The sequence below is a fragment of the Notothenia rossii genome (assembly GCF_949606895.1).
Source record: "Notothenia rossii genome assembly, chromosome: 6".
Taxonomy (NCBI): domain Eukaryota; kingdom Metazoa; phylum Chordata; class Actinopteri; order Perciformes; family Nototheniidae; genus Notothenia; species Notothenia rossii.
Genome location: NC_136909.1, coordinates 11,282,698 through 11,304,270, shown reverse-complemented (window position 1 = coordinate 11,304,270; position 21,573 = coordinate 11,282,698). Strand labels below are relative to the sequence as shown.

Sequence of the window (21,573 nt, the reverse complement as noted above, 5' to 3'; positions counted from 1 at the left end):
GAGACTTCCCGATACACTGGGAAGAGGTGAGGGGGCAGCAAGAGGGGGAGTTAGGGTCTGAAGGAGTCTATTTTTAGCATCAGGGAAATCAGGTGTCTGTGGCCAATGGAAAAGAAAGGAGCTCGTGGGTAAAGAGACATGAAGCAGCGCTGTCGCTTTTATTTTACATGACCCATGTGAGTCAGAGAGCCACAAGGGCTGGGGCACAACAACACACAAACAAATATAAAATGGCATATATACGGTCCCTACTGACACAAACAAAAATAAAATGTATGCAATGTAAAGCATACGTATAAACATTGTTTTGAAGTAATATGTATTTGCAAGTAACAACTTATCAATAATGTGGACATGTAAAAAGCCGGCAGGAAGTAATCCAATAATCAGCAGTTCAATGACTCAGCGCATGTAACATTTCTAATTCAAAGCAGACCATGGTCCTTGCAGATTAGAATAGCTTATTCATCTTTTGGACTTTGCCTCACAGAAGCAGATAGCGTTGCATCTTTCCGCTTAAGAGCAAAGGTTTCCTGGTACAGAGGGTGTGTGTGAGTGCCTCGATTTCATCTAACAAGCCTGATGAATAACAACACCCATCTTCCCTGACAGGATACACATAACAGACTTCATTCGTCTTCCATAAAATGAGACTCGAGAAAGGACACAGGAAAGTGGACTGCTATAAAAAGACCTCAGCTCTCCTCTTCAAGTCCACCCACACTGCCAGAGAAACTAGTGTCAAAAAGGACAGGGACACACACAGCACAACCGGCACTAAGTGTTTTGTCTTTGTCTTATTTCCCAGACAACGGCACTTCAGGAGCATTAGCAGTGTTTTGACATCCGTCAGCTGGCTCATCATGAATAGGTGGGGACAGGGTGTACCCCTCTGTCCCTGTCAACAGCAACATTAGCATCACCTGCTTTGTTTAAGGGAGCTGAAGTAGGAGATGAAACACACTGTCTGTGGAGCTGGATGTGCAAAAAACCCACAATTTTTCTGGCTGGCAGTGGCACCCAGGTGCATGATGGGGGCTCATCCGTAATACTGTCATGATGCATGATTGTCCACTGAAGATGAATTAAAAGAAAAATGAGACCTTCAGATAACCAGCCAGCTGGAGATGTATACTCACATATGAAGACATTTAAACCTATAAAGTACCCTAACTTTTAAAAAGGCACCGATACAAATCGTCGTTTTAATAATAATAATAATAATGCATTACATTTTTTATTAGAGCGCTTTTACAGGTGCTCAAAGCGCTTTACAATTACATATTACACATATTAGACATGTAAGAGTCATTACTGTGGACATTACCGACAGGAGCAAATACGGGTAAAGTGTCTTGCCCAAGGACACAACGGCCTGACGCAGTGGCGGCCGAGGCGGGATTCGAACTGGAGTTCACCAACGCCCCTTTTTTTACACCGTTTTACATCATTTGTTTCCATTATTCTACGCTTTTGTGTGTGTGCAGTGCAGGAAGTCATCTATCCATCATCATTATCCAATTCCAAAGCAGACCTCCAACTAATATGACAATGTTTCAGCATAGTCCATTTGAATGGAATCGTCCAGCCTATAACACGGGCAAATGTATTATCACAGCTTCTGATTATTCTAATCATATTCTTATTTATATTCTTAACCAGAGCCATTATGTTAATAACAGGAGATGTCCTGTGGTAGCACTGCTAACAAAAGAACGTCATGTCCTTTGGTACAAAGTAAATACAGTACAGACTAAAACAGATGTTACAATACAGCTTTCTTGATGGTTATCACTTCATTTCAGCGTGGTGTGAAAAGTATTCAACATAACATGCACTCATAACTCAAAGACCCCTCCAGTGATGTCAGTGCCCATAACAATCATTCCCTATTGACTGTCAGAGGAATGACGCAAACATGACATGAGTTTCATTAGCTGGGAGGTATCAGCTGAGGGAAAAATAACCTAGACTATATATAGTCGGGGATAACATGAAAGGCATGTCATGGATCCAGTTTAATGCCTTCGTTATCTTTCTGCTAGCTTATGTAACAAACTGCATTCATACAAATTGTCTATTTAATAGAGAATGGAAGAAAATCAGTTAAGAAGTAAATCATCTATTGTACGATAAACTGCTCAATCTCTATCCTCTCCATCTTATCACTGCCTCCTAGCCATGGGAGTGATTGTGTGTATAACGTGTGGAATACAAGACACAGAAGTCCATAGTCTGGTCTAAGTAAAGAACCAAGACTATATCACTCGTCTGCCTAAAAACCAAACGCAAATGTCATGTCAAAATGACACATGGCAATAACAATAGTGATAGGTGTAGGAAAATATTGATATACTTAATTACAATATGTTTTGTTTGAAAGGATGTCACAATTACAGAAATGTAGTAATGTATTAGTATTATAGTTCCTTTTAACTTATTAAACCGAACACAGAAGGGTTCAATAAACCACACGTTTTCTACTAATACCATATTCAAACTTACAAAACATATCCCTAAAATCGCCTTCATTTTTGTATGTGTTTATTACGCAAGCTGACATTCCAATGACTATTAAAAAAGAACAACAAGATTTTATGAGGACGCGTACAAAAAATATGAAATACACAGACCCAAGTTCAACAGGTTTTTACAAAATCTTTGGAGATGGAGCAACATGAAGAAAAATGTCAAAATACCACACAAACAGGCAAGTGAGGTTACGATTATATCTGAGAGCAACAGCATGTACACTATGTGACAGCAGGTGCCGTACAGAACTTTATTTACCACTGCGTTAACTCTCCTCAAAAAGCTACTGTATTTGCATGTGATGTTTCTTTGCTCTTCCTGTGTCAGCATATCATCTGATAAGCAGCTCAAATAGTACAGACATGGAACCAAAATATGTGGTAAGCACCTCACACATCACAGCAACTTCAACTGAAAGGAAGTCAGTTTTCTTGTTTCCTCATCTAAAATGGCGGGACACTCATTTGTCCCCTGTATTAATAGCGACAGGATTTGTTGACTTATTCTGTCTGTAGACAATCCTAAAAAAAGAAAAGGTGAGAGTTGTAGTAGAAGAACAGAAGACCTGGCACGTGTGATAATGAAAAAAACACTCACTAGAGATTCCACACAGTGCTATGAATACTCAAACACATGTTCACATACTACAGGCTCCTCTGTCAGGAATGTTCCACTCCACAGTCACTCACTGCACATATTTACATATTCTCACAGCGTTTTCATCCGGGCCATGAGGAGGTTGTCCGGCCCCCTCCTGTAACTGTATAACATAAGTAGAGTGTTGGGTAATTTTAGCCTTAGAGAGCTGTGTGACATGAATGAGCAAACATTAGCACAGTATCTCATTTCAGTCAGACAACTCACGTGTTTCTTTAACATGTTTATTAGAAGCAGCATATAGTTGAGTTTGGCGTCTAGGCTCGGGCCTCATCACTCCACAGACATACATAGCAAGATGAGTGATGATTAAATAACTAACCCCCCGGAGTCTACAGGTGGACGCTGGGGTGGACGCTGGGGTGGAAGCTGGGGTGGAAGCTGGGGTGGACGCTGGGGTGGACGCTGGGGTGGACGCTGGGGTGGACGCTGGGGTGGACGCTGGGGTGGAAGCTGGGGTAAAAGCTGGGGTGGAAGCTGGGGTAGAAGCTGGGGTAGAAGCTGGGGTGGAAGCTGGGGTGGAAGCTGGGGTGGAAGCTGGGGTAAAAGCTGGGGTGGAAGCTGGGGTGGAAGCTGGGGTGGAAGCTGGGGTGGACGCTGGGGTGGACGCTGGGGTGGACGCTGGGGTGGACGCTGGGGTGGACGCTGGGGTGGGAGCCGGGGTGGGAGCTGGGGTGGAAGCTGGGGTGGAAGCTGGGGTGGTGGTGGGGCAGGCAAGCAACAGCGAAGTGGAAGTAGCTACAGCAATAACAGCAGCAAGCAAAGCATAGAGAGAGATCTGGCAGGTTAAATAGAGCGGCATATTAAGGAGACCCTGTTTGGTTGGTCGTAGAGTGGCAAGGGGCGTTATGTATGAATGCAGCATAAGTGCTCGAGTTGACTGCCTGAACTAGCTCGCAGGCTTCGCCCCATAAATGATTATCACAATTTTAAAATGAGATCATCACAGTGTCTCCAATTCTTTCTTTAACTGCATCAGAACTGCTTTAATTCAACAAATAAAAAAGGTGAGCATGGAAGAGGAAACTCAAATTCACATTTGTACAGACAAGGCACTCACTTAGAATCACCAGCACTGTTTCTCCTTATTTTGATTGCTGTAAGAAACCTGAGAGTTTAAGTGCGATCAAGTTTCAGCCTCTTAACTACCGTCTTCCTGTAAGATCCCTTGATACAGATGGTGCATTCAAATGTGTTTTAAAGAACAGAAAAGAGATTGTCTCAACATTATGTCTACAAATGCTCTGCAGCGTGACAATAGAACCAGTGACTAAAACCAGACAAATATGTACAAGTCCATGTATGGTTATCCTACAAAAAACTCAAGACAACTTCTTGACTTTGTCAAACTCGAATCCAGACATTGCTGCCAATAAATGTGCCTTCCTGAATCTATTAAAGTACTTTTCCAGGAAATAATAACTCATACAGTATTTATACTACTAAATGAATATTTGAAAGCTGCTGAAATGACTTGCGTAATAAAATATTCTGCCAGAGGAAGGGATATGACAGATCCTAAATATATTCAAGAACAGCTTCATTTCTATCAATTAGGCTTATATTGAGTCAAAATGACAATAATATAGGAACCATGGAGTTAAAACTATCGAACAGCATGGTGTAGTCCCATTGGCTGCATCTGAAGACCTGCAAGTATAGCCAAAATGAATTTGACCCAAACTGTAAAATCAGTGAATGCTTGTCAGCGCTCACAAAAACATTCAGAACAGAAGGTGCTTGGGAAAATGACCCATCATGTAAGTGTAGTAGTGGTTAAATGGAAAGGGAAGAAGTCGGTCTAGTTCTTTGCTTTGTGAATTTGTACCGACTTTACAGTTTTAATCTCATCTGATTAAAAACAGTGTATGAAATAAGCCTGTATCAACACAAAGGCTGTTATAATGAGCAATACATAAACAACAAACAAAATAAAAGGTTTGCATTTTGTCCACATGTGGTTTGACAAAAGCACTGCCTCTTCCTCATTAAAAAACGCTCACATTACACTTAGCACACACAAGAGACGTTGATTAAAGTCTCAGTTAGTTAGGCTGGACATTAGGACTGAGACCGAATCAGAACCATCTCTAGGATACTCGGACAAACTGCATTTTAAATATTTACAACTACTTTTCATTAATTCACACAAAAAGGGAGACATTTCTCTAAAACGTCAAAGTCACTGTAGAGGTTTTTGCCATTTGCATTTTCCACATCGCCCTGCCCATGCACCAGATGTGTGTATTTCTACGAAGGGTGTTCATGGGAAGGCAGTCGCCTGTCAGAAAACTGGTTAGGCAAATATCTTGCAGAGCTACCTTGTCTGCAGTAGAGAAAGGTCCACAGACTGTGTAAAGGTCACAACAGGTATGACTAGTTAAGAGGGTGGTGCTGGTGCACAGTCACGTGAGAATTATTTGAATTGGGTTTGTGATCCTGATGTTGCTGGCCTCCCATCTCAAGCAGTCTACCCTTAGATATCAGACCGCTTTATTGACTGAAGACAGGCAGCAGCAGCAGCAAAGTGTTTATTGCGTAGTTCTTTGTGACACAAATGAAAGGCATGGGGATATCCTGATAGTCACCGACAGCTTGTTTGTGTTACAGTCAGCAACAGATGCAGCTATGTTTCGGATCAAAAAGGATGAACAGAAGTCAAAAACAAAGTGACTCAGAAGAGAAAAACAAACAAAGCTCAAATTCCCTATAATTTAGAACAAATCAGAATGACTGCCAACCCTTGTAGTGAACTTTACTATTCAAACTTCTGCTTACAAAAATTCTAAAATGACTCAACCAATGTAATCTCACTTAGCAGCTGATGCAGTTATTCAACCGCTACAACCGTTATGACTGGCACAAGTTTTGACATGTCAAAGAGAGATAACACACCCTGAGTACGTAAGGTGCAATATCATTCAGGCCCGGGAACAATAAATCTCGGTTTTGCCTCTCCTGCAATTACTTGCACGCTAGATCTTGCTCTTATATGGCTGAGGCTCTCATCTGTACCAAAGATAAATCTCAAAACTAGTCTCAGATTGCATTGCTAATTTAAAGACATGTTGCTATGTTTGAAATAAAGCAGAAACCACAGTGGAAGGAGTGTAATCATCTGGACAACAGAAGCCCCAGCCTCAGTCAGCTCTGCCTCCATGACTCACCCAGGCCCAGCTGAGTCAAGCTTAGTGACTCTTGATGCTGAAACTCATAAAGTCGTATTAAATTAGAAATAGGCCTCGGGAATGCAAAAAAAGCTTGTGGTATGCAGGTTTCTAGGGAAAGGCAAGCTGAGTTAAGTTAAAATATCTGCTCTTCTTCCTTACTTTACAGGTAAATCCTCTCACTGAGGTCAAAACCAATACATGCTGTAATTTAAACAGAGTGGTTTAAAAGTTATCTTTGGAAAATGCACCAAAAAAACAAAAACATGAGCCTGAAAATCCACCAGTGAATCCAGTCATTTCCATTTTGACATATTATTTAATGAATTCCATAATAATAACAAGTTACAGTCCGAATAGAGAGGGGAGCATTTTTACAAGCTTTAACACGCATGCCTGTGTGACAGCAACAGAGAGCAGAAACAAATCCTGCACTTCTTCAGGTAACAGGAGGAAGACAGCTTGAGTACAAACACATGTAATGGCGAGCTTTGACAGCACCCGGTATTAAGAACATTGTAAAATAAGATTTACCAAACGTGTCATTACACGTTGGAAGAGCACATTTGAACCGGAGTAAACTCACCGGCAGTTAGTTACCTAGCAACATGGAAGCAAAGGTAATGATAAATTAATGGCTTTGCAATGCCGATCATCCTCACATACCTGCAGCTGATGCACCTCCAGATTAAACACACACCCGGAAAAGCAAAAGTTCCCCAGCCTTTTCTCCGCGTTTGTAAGGGGGTCACTACTTTCACCTGTAACACGGTGTTCTTTCAGCTCCACTAGATGAGTTCTGGAAACGATGCCATGATTGAGATGAACGCATCGAAAGTCAGCAGCTAATTTCCTTTACGTCGCCGTGTGCATGTGATGGCCCTTCAGCAGAGGAAGGGGTGTGGGTACGACATGTAGAGATGACACACACATCATCATCCGGAGTGTGTTAACACGCTATCAGCCGCCCTTTCTGCCAGTGTTTACAAAATATGGCCCCATCGTTGCACCGGAGAACCACACGCTGGATTTCCTGAACCGACAGAAAAAAGGCCGAAGTAGCTATGGTAACGTTTAAAATGTCCTTGAATATCCTGCCAAACGTCGCGGGAGTTGGCGGTCCGTCGGGTTCGTCCTGGCGGTAAAACGGTAACCGGTTGTGAGCTCCGTGCAGCGGAGGTCCATCTACCGTCCACAGAACCGGGGAGGGAGAGGGGCAAACAGATGAGAAGCACCCGCCATGGGAAGTTGTCACTCCTCAAGTCATAGCCGCTGCGAGACTTCACAGTCCTTTCAGCACGACACCAATAGTGTCAAGGAAACATGAGTCTAGCGAGGTTTCCGGTATAAACTTCCAAAATAAAAGCCTGCCTTACTGAGCGTGTGCAGATGCTCATTTCACACACTTGAACTTGCAATCCAAGTGCAGAGATGGGAAAAGTATCAGATGTACTTAAGTACAATTACAAGTACTACAGTGTAGGAATACTCCGTTACAAGTTAAAGTCCTGCATTATAAATGTTAGTCAAGTAAAAGTACAGGCATCAAAATATATACCGTAGGCCTACTTAAAGTACCAAAAGAAAGTGTTTATTATGCATTTGGCCCATTTCATTATTATGATTATATGTTTTGCTTATAACTATTGTTGCAATGACTTTGTATTCTGCAGGAAATCTTGTGAATTTCACTCCAGGGGCAACTAAAGTATTATTTGGTGATTATATTTCACATCATTAATCCAAATCTGCAGAGTAACTAAAGATATTAAATAAATGTAGTGGAGTAAAAGTACACAATAACCTAAAAGTAGCAAAACATTAAGTACAAAGGAGCAAAACATTGAAATATTCAAGTGAAGTACAAGTACCTCAAAATTGTATTTAAGTATAGTACTTGAGTAAATCTACTTAGTCACTTTTACACCAATGTCAAATGTATAAAGGGCGTCCTACGAACACAGAATGATAACCCGTTAATACATTGAGGCAGAAAGCTCATTAACACTATAATGGAGTAAAAATAATAAACAATAAAAGTATTATTTGTATTTATCTAAGGCAGGGGTTCCCAAACTTTTCAGCCCGCGACCCCCAAAATAACAGTGCCAGAGACTGGCGACCTCCTATCGACGGGGGGGGGGTTAATCAGGGCTGAATACAACATTTTAATTGTTTTTATTATTATGTTTATGGTTGTTATTTGTAGGGCTCTGTCCTAATATTTATTTTTGTTTTAAACTATGTTGAAAGATTAGTTTAATATAATTGTTTTATTTTGCTATGAAATTCTGAATGAAATTCTGAATGAAAGGCTGCGCGCGAGACTGGTTTTTCGCTGGGTTGAGTCGTGTGGGTTTTTGAGTGAGATGCGGCACAGCAGCCTGTCAGTTTACTCTTGCTAGGTTAGTTTGGCTATTATCATTTATATTTATCTGCAACAATGGATATCAGGAAGTGGTTCATGAAAGGAATATGGCAACTCAGCGCCAGATGCAGGCAGGCACATTAGAAGAAATCAGTTACGTTAACAACGTTTTGAAAATCCACAGCGGATGTTTGTGTCGTACTACATGCGGTGTATTTTGCATATCTCTCAGTAGCCAACAATCTGTGAGTCTGTTCGCTCGGACATAAACTCGTGTTTAAAATAATACTACATAATAAATGTAGTCTACATTTCATGATAAGAGGTGTAAAACCTGAGAGGATTTAAAATCGCATTTGAACTAAATGCAATCTTTATTTGTATTGTTGATTTAATGTGTGAACGAGGCGATATAGAGAAGGTTAAGCTGTCATTATTAGGCTGTAATTTGTTATATACTGTTGGAATGGGTAAGCAGGCCTATTGTTTTTGGATATTTGTGGAATTAGGTGGTCCATAAGTGTTTTTTATTGGTTAAGTGGTCCTTGGTATGAAAAAGTTTGAGAAACACTGCGCTAGTGGATTGTCAAATTATACAGATGGCTAGTCCGCCCCTGAAAATGTCTATGCAAACGTTATTATTAATAATAATAAAATAAAAAAAATATTAAAAAAATTAATCAATTGTTTTTTTTCCATTTTTATTTTTGTAATCATCTCGTGATCCCCACTCGGGGTCTCGCGACCCCCACTTTGGGAACCCCTGATCTAAGGGTTAGAGGTGTGGCCAGCTTTAGATTGCTGTGCTTGCTATCCAGATTGAAAGTGTACAGTGACATATTAAAATAACAACATTTGGACACTAGTGTTTATTGTGAAGGATTAGTCACTTGTTTACAGGTGTTGTTCTTTCTTCTGCTGGCTTGACAAAGCTGAGACTCTTGCAGCCACTCAGATAAACAGTTTCGATATTAGGACACCCCCTCCTGGCAACTCAGTATATGGTAGGCCTGTAAAACTACATGTTAACTGGTATTACAGGTGGTTATACAGATGTCCGCGGGCAGAGCTTAAAAGCATAAGCAGAAGAAGAAGAAGAAGAAGATTAACCTTTATTAATCCCCCTAGGGCAGGGGTCTCAAACTCAATTTCATTGCGGGCCACATTAGCTTTATGGTTGCACTCAAAGGGCCGGTTGTAACTATATACATATATAATATATATATATATATATATATATATATATATATATATATATATATAAAATAATGTATTATATTACATGAATTGGGTTATTATCGGATTGGGTAATAACTGACTAAGTTTGAAAGCAGAAGTCCAGGGCAAATAATTGCAAGTCTCTTCAGTGCGCATGTCACAAAACGAGATGCATTGTGGGACAGGCCTCTGTAAAGTGGCATGTAACCGTATAATAAACGTATTATATTCTTTGCAAGCTCTTGCGGGCCACATTAAATGAAGTCGCGGGCCGGATTTGGCCCCCGGGCCTTGAGTTTGACACCCCTGCCCGAGGGCCTATGGGGAGATTCAGTGTTTCACTCTGGCTTGTATTAATACACACACAGTATACATGTAGGTGCACACATGCACATGCAACACTCACAGTTATACACACATTACAGAATACACATGCTGGAGAGGGCCAGAGTGAAGAGGCTGTCAGTCTAGCCGGTGCCGGGGAGCAGTTGGGGGTTCGGTGCCTTTCTCAAGGGCACCTTGGCAGGGCCCAGGAGGTGAACTGGCATCTCTCTAGCTACCAGTCCACTCCGTGGGTTTTTTGGTCGATCAGGACTCGAACCGGAAGCACTTTATATTCAGACTTATACTACACTAATACTAATATATACTTTTGTATAACAATTGTTGTCAGTAAATTATTTGTTGTGCACAGCTCTTCACAATATTTACACCAATACTACTACATCTAGAGATGGAAGAAGTACTCACATTATTTACTTAAATAAAAGTAGCAATACTATAATGTAAAAATACTCAGTTACAAGTAAACATACTGCATTCAAAGTTGTACTTAAGTAAAATTGTAAAAGTATTAGTATTCAAATTTCTTCAAATATTTTTGTATTAATTAGCTACATTTGTAAAGTAGCTAGTAACTAAATATCTAAAAAAAACGTACAAACTTACAAAATGTAGTGGAGTATAAAGTAGCATTATGTGAAAATACTCAAGTTCAATAGGTTGAACATTTTTACGTCCTTTGCAAGATCACCATACAAATGACATATAATGGTTATGTTGTACCAAAATGAAGGTCAGTTTTAATGTGACCACTAAAGACAAAGTAAGTAATTAGAAATGCACCTCCCCCATCCCCCCAATATGAGAGAGATGTCGTCACAGGTCATCAGAGAGATTGTCTTTTCCTGGTGACCTACATAGTTTCCTGAGTCATTGTCAAGGGAGTGAGCAGGAAGTGTTACAGTCCGGTCCATTTGTTAATATGAGACCATTCTTGCAGTAAATGTATATAGCCTAAACATTAGACGGACTTAAGGTTTAACATTAATTACAACTTTTAAGGAAACCTTTAGAAACTACAACAGTATGTTCACCTTCCACAAGTGTTTGGCGCTACTAGCAATAATGGACTAAAATGTAGGCTTTTACTGTAGGTTATAACATTTTACAACTATATTTTTTCAAATGTAAAGCAATGCAATGATATGTAAAACAAATATTTTTGTAATAAGTGTGAATGATCATCATTGTCTCCTCTGTTTACTTATCTTTACATGTGAATATATAGCTTAATTAATGTGAATATCCAGGTCATACACAGTAAAGTACTGGGAGGGGATTTGTTTCTTTGTCACATCTGATCGTTTGTTAATTATTAAAATGGTGAACAAGGGTGCTTCATCAATAAGGTTTAAGAAGTTTCATTAAGTCTAATCGATCGATTTTAACTGGGTAGGTCCTTGTTTGGTTAAATACACAAATGTTATTAATTTAAGCTATGCAATTACATTTAAATGGTCATGGTCCAAAAAAGAGATTCGGATATATTTGGGACCAAAGAAAAAAAAACAATTTAAATCGTTAGACTGTGCTCCCAATTAAATTACATTACATTTTCTTACCTAAAAGTTACTTGTTTATTTATGACAAGTTTAGTTGGCCTACCTGCAGTGCTTGAAAAAGTATTCAGATATTTACTTGATTAAAAATACCAATACATTATTCTCAAAATACTCAAAAGTCCTGCATTCAAAATCTTACTTAAGTAAAAAAGTATTATCATCACAAAGTAATTAAAATATAAAAAGTAAAAGCGATTATTGTGCAGAAAAATTGCCTTTATGTGTGTGTATAATAATATTTATAATTTATGTGACATTCTAGATAATATTGTGGCATTAAGTAGCATTTTACTGTTGTAGACAAACAAAGTTCTGATTAACTTTTTGTAAGTTATTTAAATAATCTCACTCTTCTGTGACCTAAAGAGTAAGACCACTAGTTACATTTTTAGAGATGTTTTTTTGTTAAATGTAGCTAACGCTGTTACATAAATGTAGAGGGGTAAAATAACATTATTTCCCTTTTAAATGTGGTGGAGTAGAAGTATAAAGTAGCATGCAATATAAATACTGAAGTACTGTACAAGTACCTCAACATTGTACAGTACTTTAGTAAATGTAGTTAGTTAATGTATTCACCTATGTAGCTGTGTCTGTTAGATGTCTGTACTATCGAAGAGTTGTTGTGAAACAAGTGTAACCGTGTATGGTTAAATTAAGTTATGAGGGAGGCAACAGTTCGCCATTGTAAACACGGCCCTGCTAAATTGTCTAGGTAATTTCCAACCTTGACCAACATGACATTCACAAACAATAATGCATTTAAAAAATACAAATAAAAGATTATTTAAGGAAACTCAAACTCAAAAAGCCAACTAACGTATTAAAAAACATGTTTGCAGTTTCCTACCTGCTGTGGGGTTTTCGGTTTTCCAGCCAATCGACACAAGATGGCGGCAGCAGGTAAAGAGAACCCTGCTATTCTAGCCACGAAGAAGAAATCGACTACTGGGCGACAGGCGGAAACGTAGAAGAAGAGAGGACTAAACATAAACATGAGCAGAGTCTCACCGTGACCGTGAAACAAATAGGAAAATGCTATAGCCTACTGTTAAACATTGATATACGTGTATCCTGTTTGATGACACACAACGTAGTGTAATGCTGTTTGTTACTGTGTTTCTTTATTTAAAGAAATGTCGCGGCTTCTCCCCTTCATCAGCTGTGTGCACAACATGTCCAGTCGGGTCATAACAGGAAGAGTTGCTCCCAGTGTCTCTCTACTTCTCAGGTCAAACCCTGCAGGACTGCCATGTGTTTTGGCAGCAGGTAAAAAGAACCTGATAGACCTGCCTGTCCTGAATGAGGATGAGTTTGAAGAGCAGTTTGTGAGAGGATCTGGACCCGGAGGACAGGCTACAAGCAAAACCAGCAACTGTGTGGTGCTCAAACACATCCCCAGTGGCACTGTTGTGAAGGTAAATCTTGTTTTTTATTAATCCTGTCATCACTAGTTTATCACTAGTACAAAAAAGAAATTGTTTACCCAAATAAGAGTTATCTAAACGATGAGAATCTCAGTTGACTAATACATCTATTGTAATAGTCATTCATGTTTTTGATCCTATGGTTCTGCTATGCCAAACATTTTAATTTATCCAGAATGATCAATATATTGTGTATTATTTGTGTATATATATTTTTTCTACTGTTTATAAGTTATTTGCGTTTTTTTTAAATTAATGTTAATACTTTATAACACCTTTTTAAATATGTTAATGTATGAACACAATGCTGCTGTAACAAAATAATTTCCCTATGGGGTCAATATCTATCAGTATCTATCTATTTATCTTTCTAAGTCTAACATAGAGGCCCACGTAATACATTTTCTGGTGCTCTTTTGTCATAGTATGCTCTTCTACAGATGTTGATTGTAATGGTGTTAGTCTCCCTTGAAAAATATATCTATGATCTCAATGGGACCAATCTGATTAAATAAAGGTTTGAAATGAAATGAATGGAAGTTGAAGATAATGTTAAATTCTAAGGACTTTCTGTCCATGTTCAGGGTATATGCAGGAAACCTGAAGTCAAATGTAATACCTTTTTTAAGACCTTTTTCATACAGTTTAAGACCTCATCACCACTTCGAGTTTCAACCGGTTACATTGGTGACACACTTTACCTCACATTTACTATACAGTATTGATTGTCCTTCCCCCTTATCTTCCAACCATTTGGACGCAAACTTGCATTTCGCCATAACGATGTTGTTTAACAACCGGCGTAAACGGACCTTCGCGCGCTATCAAGCAGTGAGCGTGCGATGTCCTGTTCAGATGACGTCAAATCCAACGGGATGCCATAAATAAACTACACAGAATCACACTACACACCTACGCAATGATTACATTCAGGCAAACTGTAGAATACAACCTCTTTGGACCATTTATATACTTATTGAAAACAAGCTACAAAATGCAATACCTTAGAAAATGCCGTTTAATCCTTTTTAATTGCCTTAATTTTTGATAAATTCATTTATCAACTTTCAATACTTTTTAAGACCCCGCAGACACTCTGATATTGGCTTAAAAGTTGAAAATCACAGTGAAGTTGTGCCTTTCCTGAAAAATAAAATAAAATCATGATGCATGAAAGCCCCAGAATAGCCACTGATTCAGCCTTAAGTTGGTGTTTTAATTAACAATGTTCATTTAATTATTGTACCATTTCCCCTGCAGTGCCATCAAACCAGATCTGTGGATACAAATCGAAAGCGTGCTCGGGAAATAATGCGACTGAGGCTGGATGTTGTTTTTAAAGGAGACTTCAGTGAAGTTGTTGTACAGAAGAAAGAGTCTGAGCTGAGGAAAAAAGAGAAGAGAAAGAAGGCAAATGAGAACCTGGAGAGAAAAAGACTCTTTAAAGAAGGGCTTGCTGCAGACTCCAAACCTGGAGAGGACCCAGTTTAAAAATGTTTGTGTGGAATATAAAATCAATACGTGTAAGGTTCTTTGCCATGCTTACAAAGACTGAATAACAAAACCTGGAAAGTCACTGTTAGCTGTTCTAAATCACGTTGGCCTTTTGGTGTAAAGCAAGTTGGGGAAAATAATAAAGAAACCAAATATAGTAAAACATGTTGGCTCTGTGTTGTGCTTCTGTCAATGCTTGAAAAATAAAAATAAAAACATGAATTGGGACATAAAACAACATAAAAGATCAAAGGATTCATATTTGTATTTTGTTTATACTCTAATCATTCTCTGTGCTTAAGTAACATCTTTTGAAGTTTACATTCTTCTGATTTTAATAATGAAAAAGCATGTACACACATTGGTGCAGAAAAACAAGAATATGAATTAAAAATAATTATAAACAAAAATATATAATATTATTATTATTATTATTATTATTATTATAATAATATAAATATATAATTGGGATAGATACACTTAACAATCCAAAATATAATAAATATTATTATTTGACCAAACAGTCATTATTCATTTTAAATGAACCTACCCTCTTCGTAGACTATGTAATATTGATCATATAAAATCATTAGGTTTACAAATAATTCAGTGTTATATTTATCATGTTAGAATTACTACGTTTTTTACTCAAAATGTGAACACGTCCAAATAGTCAAGTGTATACAATAGTAAAATACAGTTAGGGGGAGGTTAATTATTTAAAAGAATACACTTCGGACGTCGACGGTGTGACGAGCCAATGAGAGAACTGCTTTATTACTTGTTTACTCCCCCCGGACCAATTGGCCAATGAGAGAGGCAGTACAGTTTTTTTTAAATCCCCCACGCGCTCATGCTCTACTTCGCTCAGTAGTTGTATGACATTTGTATTGCAGAAGCATTGAGCTAAGCACAGTGAATAGCCCGTGGACACCGAGGGCAGCAACATTAAATAGACTCCTCATTTTTATTTATTTGTTTATCCTGACACGGACATGGCAAAAGGTAAACTTTTTTACGTGTTTTTTATTTTAATTAATTGTTGCATGTCACACAAGCTTCAGCAGTTAATGTGTAGCCAATGCTACCAAGCGTAAATTACGGGCAACTTTTCAAATATATGCAGCTGGTTAATTAATTGTCGGCTTTCGTAAAATGTAGGATAAAATAGACCGCTGTGTTTACGTGTATTCGTTTCCATGTTTTTAAAGGGAAGCAAGGTGTGCTGAGGACCGACAAAAAGACCGAGAACACTGTTGAAAATAAAGTCCCTTCTCGGGGGGAGACAAAGGAAAACAAACCGGCAACAAACAAGGTATGTTTTGTGTTCCCCAACCAAAATAAGAATGGCTTTTTCTCACTTTTTGTGCTAACCCATCAAGTTACGGTCACAGAGGGCCCTGGCCTGCCTCACCTTATCGTTGTTGGAGACTCAGACTTGAGCATTTCCGCCGAAATCTACACCAAACTTCACCGCCCCTTATATCCAACCATAGGGTCCGGTTCAGATGTAGTAAGAAACCGCTGTACTCTATTGCTATTGGCGTAGGGTGCCTAGATAACTGTACTTAAGAACAACCGTTTCTCCATTTTATGCTGCTTTCTTCTTCTTTTCCACTACATGCATGTTAAATATTTAGTTTCTAGTAGTTACTTTGCGAATTGTGTTGGGTCTATAGGGTAATTAAATCAAGCCCAGTCTTTACAAGCTGCAACTTAAAAGTGTTGTACATACAGAGGCATCAATTATGATCCAATAATATAATGTAAATTATTCTGAAATTGGTCACTATGCATACTAAGGGGTTGAGATGTTCAAATCCAGGACTTTTACTTGTAACAGTTTTTTACACTAATATTGCAGTGTTTGCATTGTAATATTGCGATTCTCCACAGCTGTTTGTCATTTGCTTATAAGCAGCACATACACTAACAGTACAAAGTTGTTACTTTTGAGTTGGCAGGCAGAGCGGTGAAGTCTTCAACGTCTCATATCCTGTACATTTGCTTATCTACAGTATAACAAAACACCTTGTACGTGTGAGACGCAGCACCTACTTTAATTGTTATTCATAATAATCATGACATTATTATGAAGCTCAGCTGATGTAGTTAATTTAACACGCTACTGCTGCTTACATGTAAACTAACATAATGTAGTTATACATCAACATGCTTCTCAAAACATAATCTATAATGATAAAGAGTGTAGAACGGGTAATTTATTTTACAGGGAAAATCTGATACTGTCACAAGTTCACAACCCTCTTGAATTCACATGCATACTAGGTTCAGATATGAAGAGTTATAAACACAGCTTCACAAAATGTCCTTTTTTGCATCTAGTCAGATTTAGCTGAACATTCACATCACCTCACATGTTTACTCCTGTGACTGATACAGGGTCTGTCCTTTTTTTTTTTTAAATAACGGTAAACAACATTTCTTTATGTAGACTAGCGTAGGTGAAGTACAAACCAATTTCCTGAGCGTACGGAGTCCAAGCAAACCCAGATCCCCTCTGAGCGACAGCTCGAGCATGCTGATCCAGGAGGGAAATGACTGTGGAGCCAGCCACCCCGACGTGCCCAAGTTAAAAAAAGGTGAGCAACAAATCAACTTCAAGAAAAGGATTGAATCAAATGATATGTAATGCTGTTGTTTGTTCTTTTCTAATACATGCAATCTCCCATTTAACCTAATGTTAAGCCCTGTGTTACCTTGGATGGTCAGCAGCTCCACGTGTCCAACAGAAATACTTCCTGTGCATGTGAAGGGCAGCAGTGTTCACTGGCCCTCTGTCTTATGACTTAACGTAGCCATTTTGTTTTTAAAGGAACTTCCAGGGTTCTTACGGTCATTCAAAACCTGGAAAAGTCATGGAAGTTCAAAATGCTAATTCCAGGCCCTGGAAAAGTTATGGAAAACAATATTTTTTCCAAAGTTTTGGAAAAGTCATGGAAATGTAACTAAATTTGCATCAAATATAATTCATATTTTATCTAATCGCTGAAATAGTATCACTGTAATGATAATAAATACTGTATGGTATAGTAATGAAACGTAAAATGGCATTTAACTGTCGAGGTATTTTGCTGGTGAGAGATTTGAGTTGCTTTAGCGTGTAGAAGCTAGTAAGCGTACTATTTGATTTGTTTTAGATAGGCACAACATGTTTCATATGCAGACCTTATTTTCCGGTTCCATGTTAAAAGAAACCATTTTCAGTGGCACCGCTGAGAAAGAGTAATGTTTTTGGTCATTGGTGAAAAAGTGTATGAACCCTGAACTTCACTCTCTTGATTGAGGCCAAATGTTAAGGACCGCTGTCAATTGTATTGTTCTCCGTCCTCATTTTAGAAGTGCCTAATGAAATAAAATCGGAGAGTTGTGAGTCCAAAGAACAGAAGGCTGAAATGGGTTGTAAGAGTCACGGGATCAAAGAGCAAGCCACTGAAAAACTCGAGAACAAAACGGCACACACAAATGGCAGATCTGCAGCCGAGGTCAAGGTGCTAGCCGCCAAACCTCGGAGTAAAACCGGTCGCAAACCAGCAGCAAAAAAGTGAGTGCAGAAAGACAACATTTTGGGCATCATTAAAAAAATAAAAAATTGGTGCACAATCAAATTTTGTATTCAATTCCTCTCTTTTCAGGTCTGAAAATCCAGCTCCTCAAAACAGGAAGGTCACAGACTATTATCCGATCAGACGGAGTAACAGAAAAACGAAATCAGAGATAAAGGTTTGTTTGTAAAGTGCTGTACGTTATATATTTGTTAGTGAATAGCATAAATACTTTCCTACCAAGATAATACATTTACATGTTGTAACTACAGTAAAGATATCAATTAGTTTTTTGTGAAAGTTTCTCTAAGAATTATCACTTTATCACTTTCCCTAGCAGAAAGTCTGACTTTGACTCCATTCCTCAAATTGTCAACAGAGTGAAGAACACAAACACCTTGATTACCTGATAAAGAATGACATTGAAGAAGGATTGCAGGTAACATTCAATATTTTAAATGTCTTTTATATGTCATTTTGAAGACCGTCCTTGACCTACATTGTATGTATTGATGTCTGTAACGTTCTGGTAGCACCTGTGCATTGAAGTATTTTCCATGCATCAGTTATATTTGTGACATTTAATTTCTCCTGAACATATTGTTTTATTCTAAGCAGTCAGTAAATAGTCTTTTAGTTGCTAGTTTGGACAAATCCTTGACTGCAATGTGATTAAGAGTTTGACAATGTGTTGCTTGTGAATGTTGACAGATCAAACACATAGAAGGAAAAGGAAGAGGGATATTTGCTGCCACGGGTTTCAACAAGGCCGAGTTTATCGTGGAGTACCACGGAGACCTACTGGAGCTAGCCGAGGCTAAAAAGCGAGAGGCCAAGTACGCTCTGGATCCCCAAAAAGGCTGTTACATGTACTACTTCCAATATCATACCAAAACCTACTGGTGAGTCCAGATCAACACTTTGAAATATAATTGACACGTGGCTTTACACTTATTTCATTGATTATCTTTTTTATTTTATCTAGTTAGAATTGCATTACATAACTATTATGCCCATGTCCCCTGGGTCTCTGTATTAGCTGGTTATCACATTTAAGGTGATCAACCACACAATAATAATCTTAAAATAATTATAGGCCTACACTCTGTGGTTGGTAAATTGAGTCTGTGAACATTACTTTATTAGAACTCTTTATCATTTACATGCTTTGGCTTTAGCTTTTTCATTAAGTGGGCTACCGTATTATTTGAGAAGAGTTTGCCCCCAATGACTTTGGATACGGAGGGGCGGGTGTTTGGTTGTCTCCGTACATTACGGCCCGTCCACACAGCGGCGTGCGTTGAAGCTTCAACGCTTCTGCCCATTCACTTTGAATGGGGCGACGTCACGCTTCGCCGAACTGCATTGTGGGGAGCGTAGCTACGCGTTGCTCGCGTCAAAAGTTGAACCATGTTCAACTTTTGAAGCTTCGACTGAAGCGTCAGCCAATCAAATCCCGTTTATGAAAATCTGCCAGTACAACTGCTAGCCAATCAAACCGCGTGTATGCTGCGAGAGCCATACCGCAGGTCATTTCTACATGTTCCATAAAATGGAGGAGAAAATAATCATTGCGGTAGTGAATCACCCGGTGCTGTATGATCAGTCTCTGTTCATCTACCGGGATACAAACCGGAGGAGCCAGGCATGGAGGGAGGTGGCAGAGATAGTGGGTGAAACTGGTAGGTTTTCGCCTGTCTGGGGAGTTTATATCGGGTGTACCTCGTTTTGACATTGAATGGACAGCTAGCAGGCATAGACAGTGTATATATAGCAAGCATGGAATGTCTTTGGCTTTGTATGTCGGGGGCGGGAGATTCATGTGATTGGTTGTTGCTCGCGTTCTACTCCCCAAGCTTCAGACACGCCCACCGCCAAGCGTCAACGCACGCTGCTGTGTGGACGCTCAGTTAGGTCACCTATTATACAAAATCCACTTCTTCATGTTTCTTCTACATCAACATGTGTCCCCTCTGTGTAAAGAGACTCTGAACGTTTCAGGAACAAAGATTCTCTCTCTATTTGTCCTGATCCATTTATATAAAAACCTGTCTGAAAATGAGCTGATCAAATTTTGGCCACTTTATGATGTCATAACGATGTTTTGGCTTGTGTAACCATTAGCCAATCACCAACCAATGTAGACTTTTGATGAAAAACAGTATACTAGAGGACCTTTTTAAGTTGCAGTAAGGTCACAAAGGCACATTTCTTAACTTCTTGATCTGTATTTGTTGACGCTCCACAGTGTGGACGGTACAGAGGAAACGGACCGCCTGGGAAGACTCATCAACCACAGTAAGAATGGAAACTGCCAGACGAGGCTTCATGCCATCGATGGAAGCCCTCATCTGATCCTGGTGGCGTCCAGAGAGATCAAGGCAGAGGAGGAGCTGCTGTACGACTACGGGGACCGGAGCAAAGCCTCAGTGTTGGCTCACCCATGGCTCAAATACTGAACCCTTCAACACGTGTGTTCATATTTCAGATGACTTGGTGCTCTCTGCGATCCTATTGGGCTTTATGTGACAGACGCTTTGGATCAGCAGGACTCAAAATGCTTTTATAAATATATAAAATGTTTTTGTTTTAAATGAGGGCTAATGAATCAACAAGTGGATTTTTGTCAGTGTTTTATCATGCTTTTATTTTTGTTATGTATTTGTAGCAAACTGATGCAAGCTTGAAGTGGATTTCTCCTGGCTACGTAGTGTTTTACACTATCAATGAGGTTTTCTTTAAGAAATGAATATATTTGACAATTCAGTTTCACTTTTGTAAATTGTTACCTGTGCTGTAAACAAAGGAATAAAACCCTGTTATTTGTATTCCTGCTGTTGGTGGTAAAGAAGGCATATTCATGAAATACTGTGCTCTTTAAAAGACACCCTTTTCCACTTATTTTGACCCGTATCTGGTACTTGTCTGCGTGGAGATGTGGGGGCAGTAGTTAGGTAGTATGCACCATAGACTGTTTGTGTAACCTATATGCTATCAGGCTGCCCAATATTCAGTCAGTGAGGATGAAGAAGAAGTTGGTCGATATGTTGTGAGTGCACGTGATGAATTTCAACAATGTTTCTTTTGTTTGGCAGTGCTGCACACTTTACTAAATGAACAATCCATTTTGTTTTACTTTACAATGAGACGCCCACAGCTTTAAAGAGAAAAAGTATGACAACTTTTTATAGTATCTGGGTTTTGAAGACTTGATTGAATAAAAGTTGTGTTCATCTTTGC

At 39.0% G+C, this 21,573-nt stretch overlaps 3 protein-coding genes across 9 annotated transcripts in view; 2 read left to right on the top strand and 1 right to left on the bottom strand.

Annotated features, from left to right (window-relative positions):
* The window catches only part of LOC307042675 (membrane-associated phosphatidylinositol transfer protein 2-like), a 55,007-nt gene extending 47,334 nt beyond the window's left edge, over window positions 1-7,673 (bottom strand). For 6 of the 7 annotated variants that reach the window (XM_079686687.1, XM_079686681.1, XM_079686685.1 and 3 more), the window contains exon 1: window positions 7,023-7,673. The gene's annotated coding sequence lies outside the window, so the exon portion shown is untranslated. The remainder of the gene's footprint in view (window positions 1-7,022) is intronic. The other variant, XM_079686682.1, reaches the window with a different exon arrangement.
* A 5,063-nt stretch (window positions 7,674-12,736) lies between these two features.
* On the top strand, window positions 12,737-14,764 carry mtrfr (mitochondrial translation release factor in rescue; the record flags this gene model as incomplete). Its single annotated transcript, XM_079687102.1, has 3 exons — window positions 12,737-12,813; window positions 13,078-13,264; window positions 14,534-14,764. 3 exons carry the CDS (start codon window positions 12,737-12,739, stop codon window positions 14,762-14,764), a joined length of 495 nt encoding a protein of 164 aa, XP_079543228.1.
* An 854-nt stretch (window positions 14,765-15,618) lies between these two features.
* Window positions 15,619-21,570, top strand: LOC307042970 (N-lysine methyltransferase KMT5A-A-like). The gene is made up of 8 exons (XM_079687130.1): window positions 15,619-15,772; window positions 15,979-16,082; window positions 17,223-17,370; window positions 18,128-18,332; window positions 18,424-18,511; window positions 18,713-18,772; window positions 19,045-19,235; window positions 20,582-21,570. The coding sequence occupies exons 1-8, from the start codon at window positions 15,763-15,765 to the stop codon at window positions 20,790-20,792; spliced, it is 1,017 nt and encodes a 338-aa protein (XP_079543256.1). The 5' UTR covers window positions 15,619-15,762; the 3' UTR covers window positions 20,793-21,570.
* The last annotated feature ends 3 nt before the right edge of the window (window positions 21,571-21,573 follow it).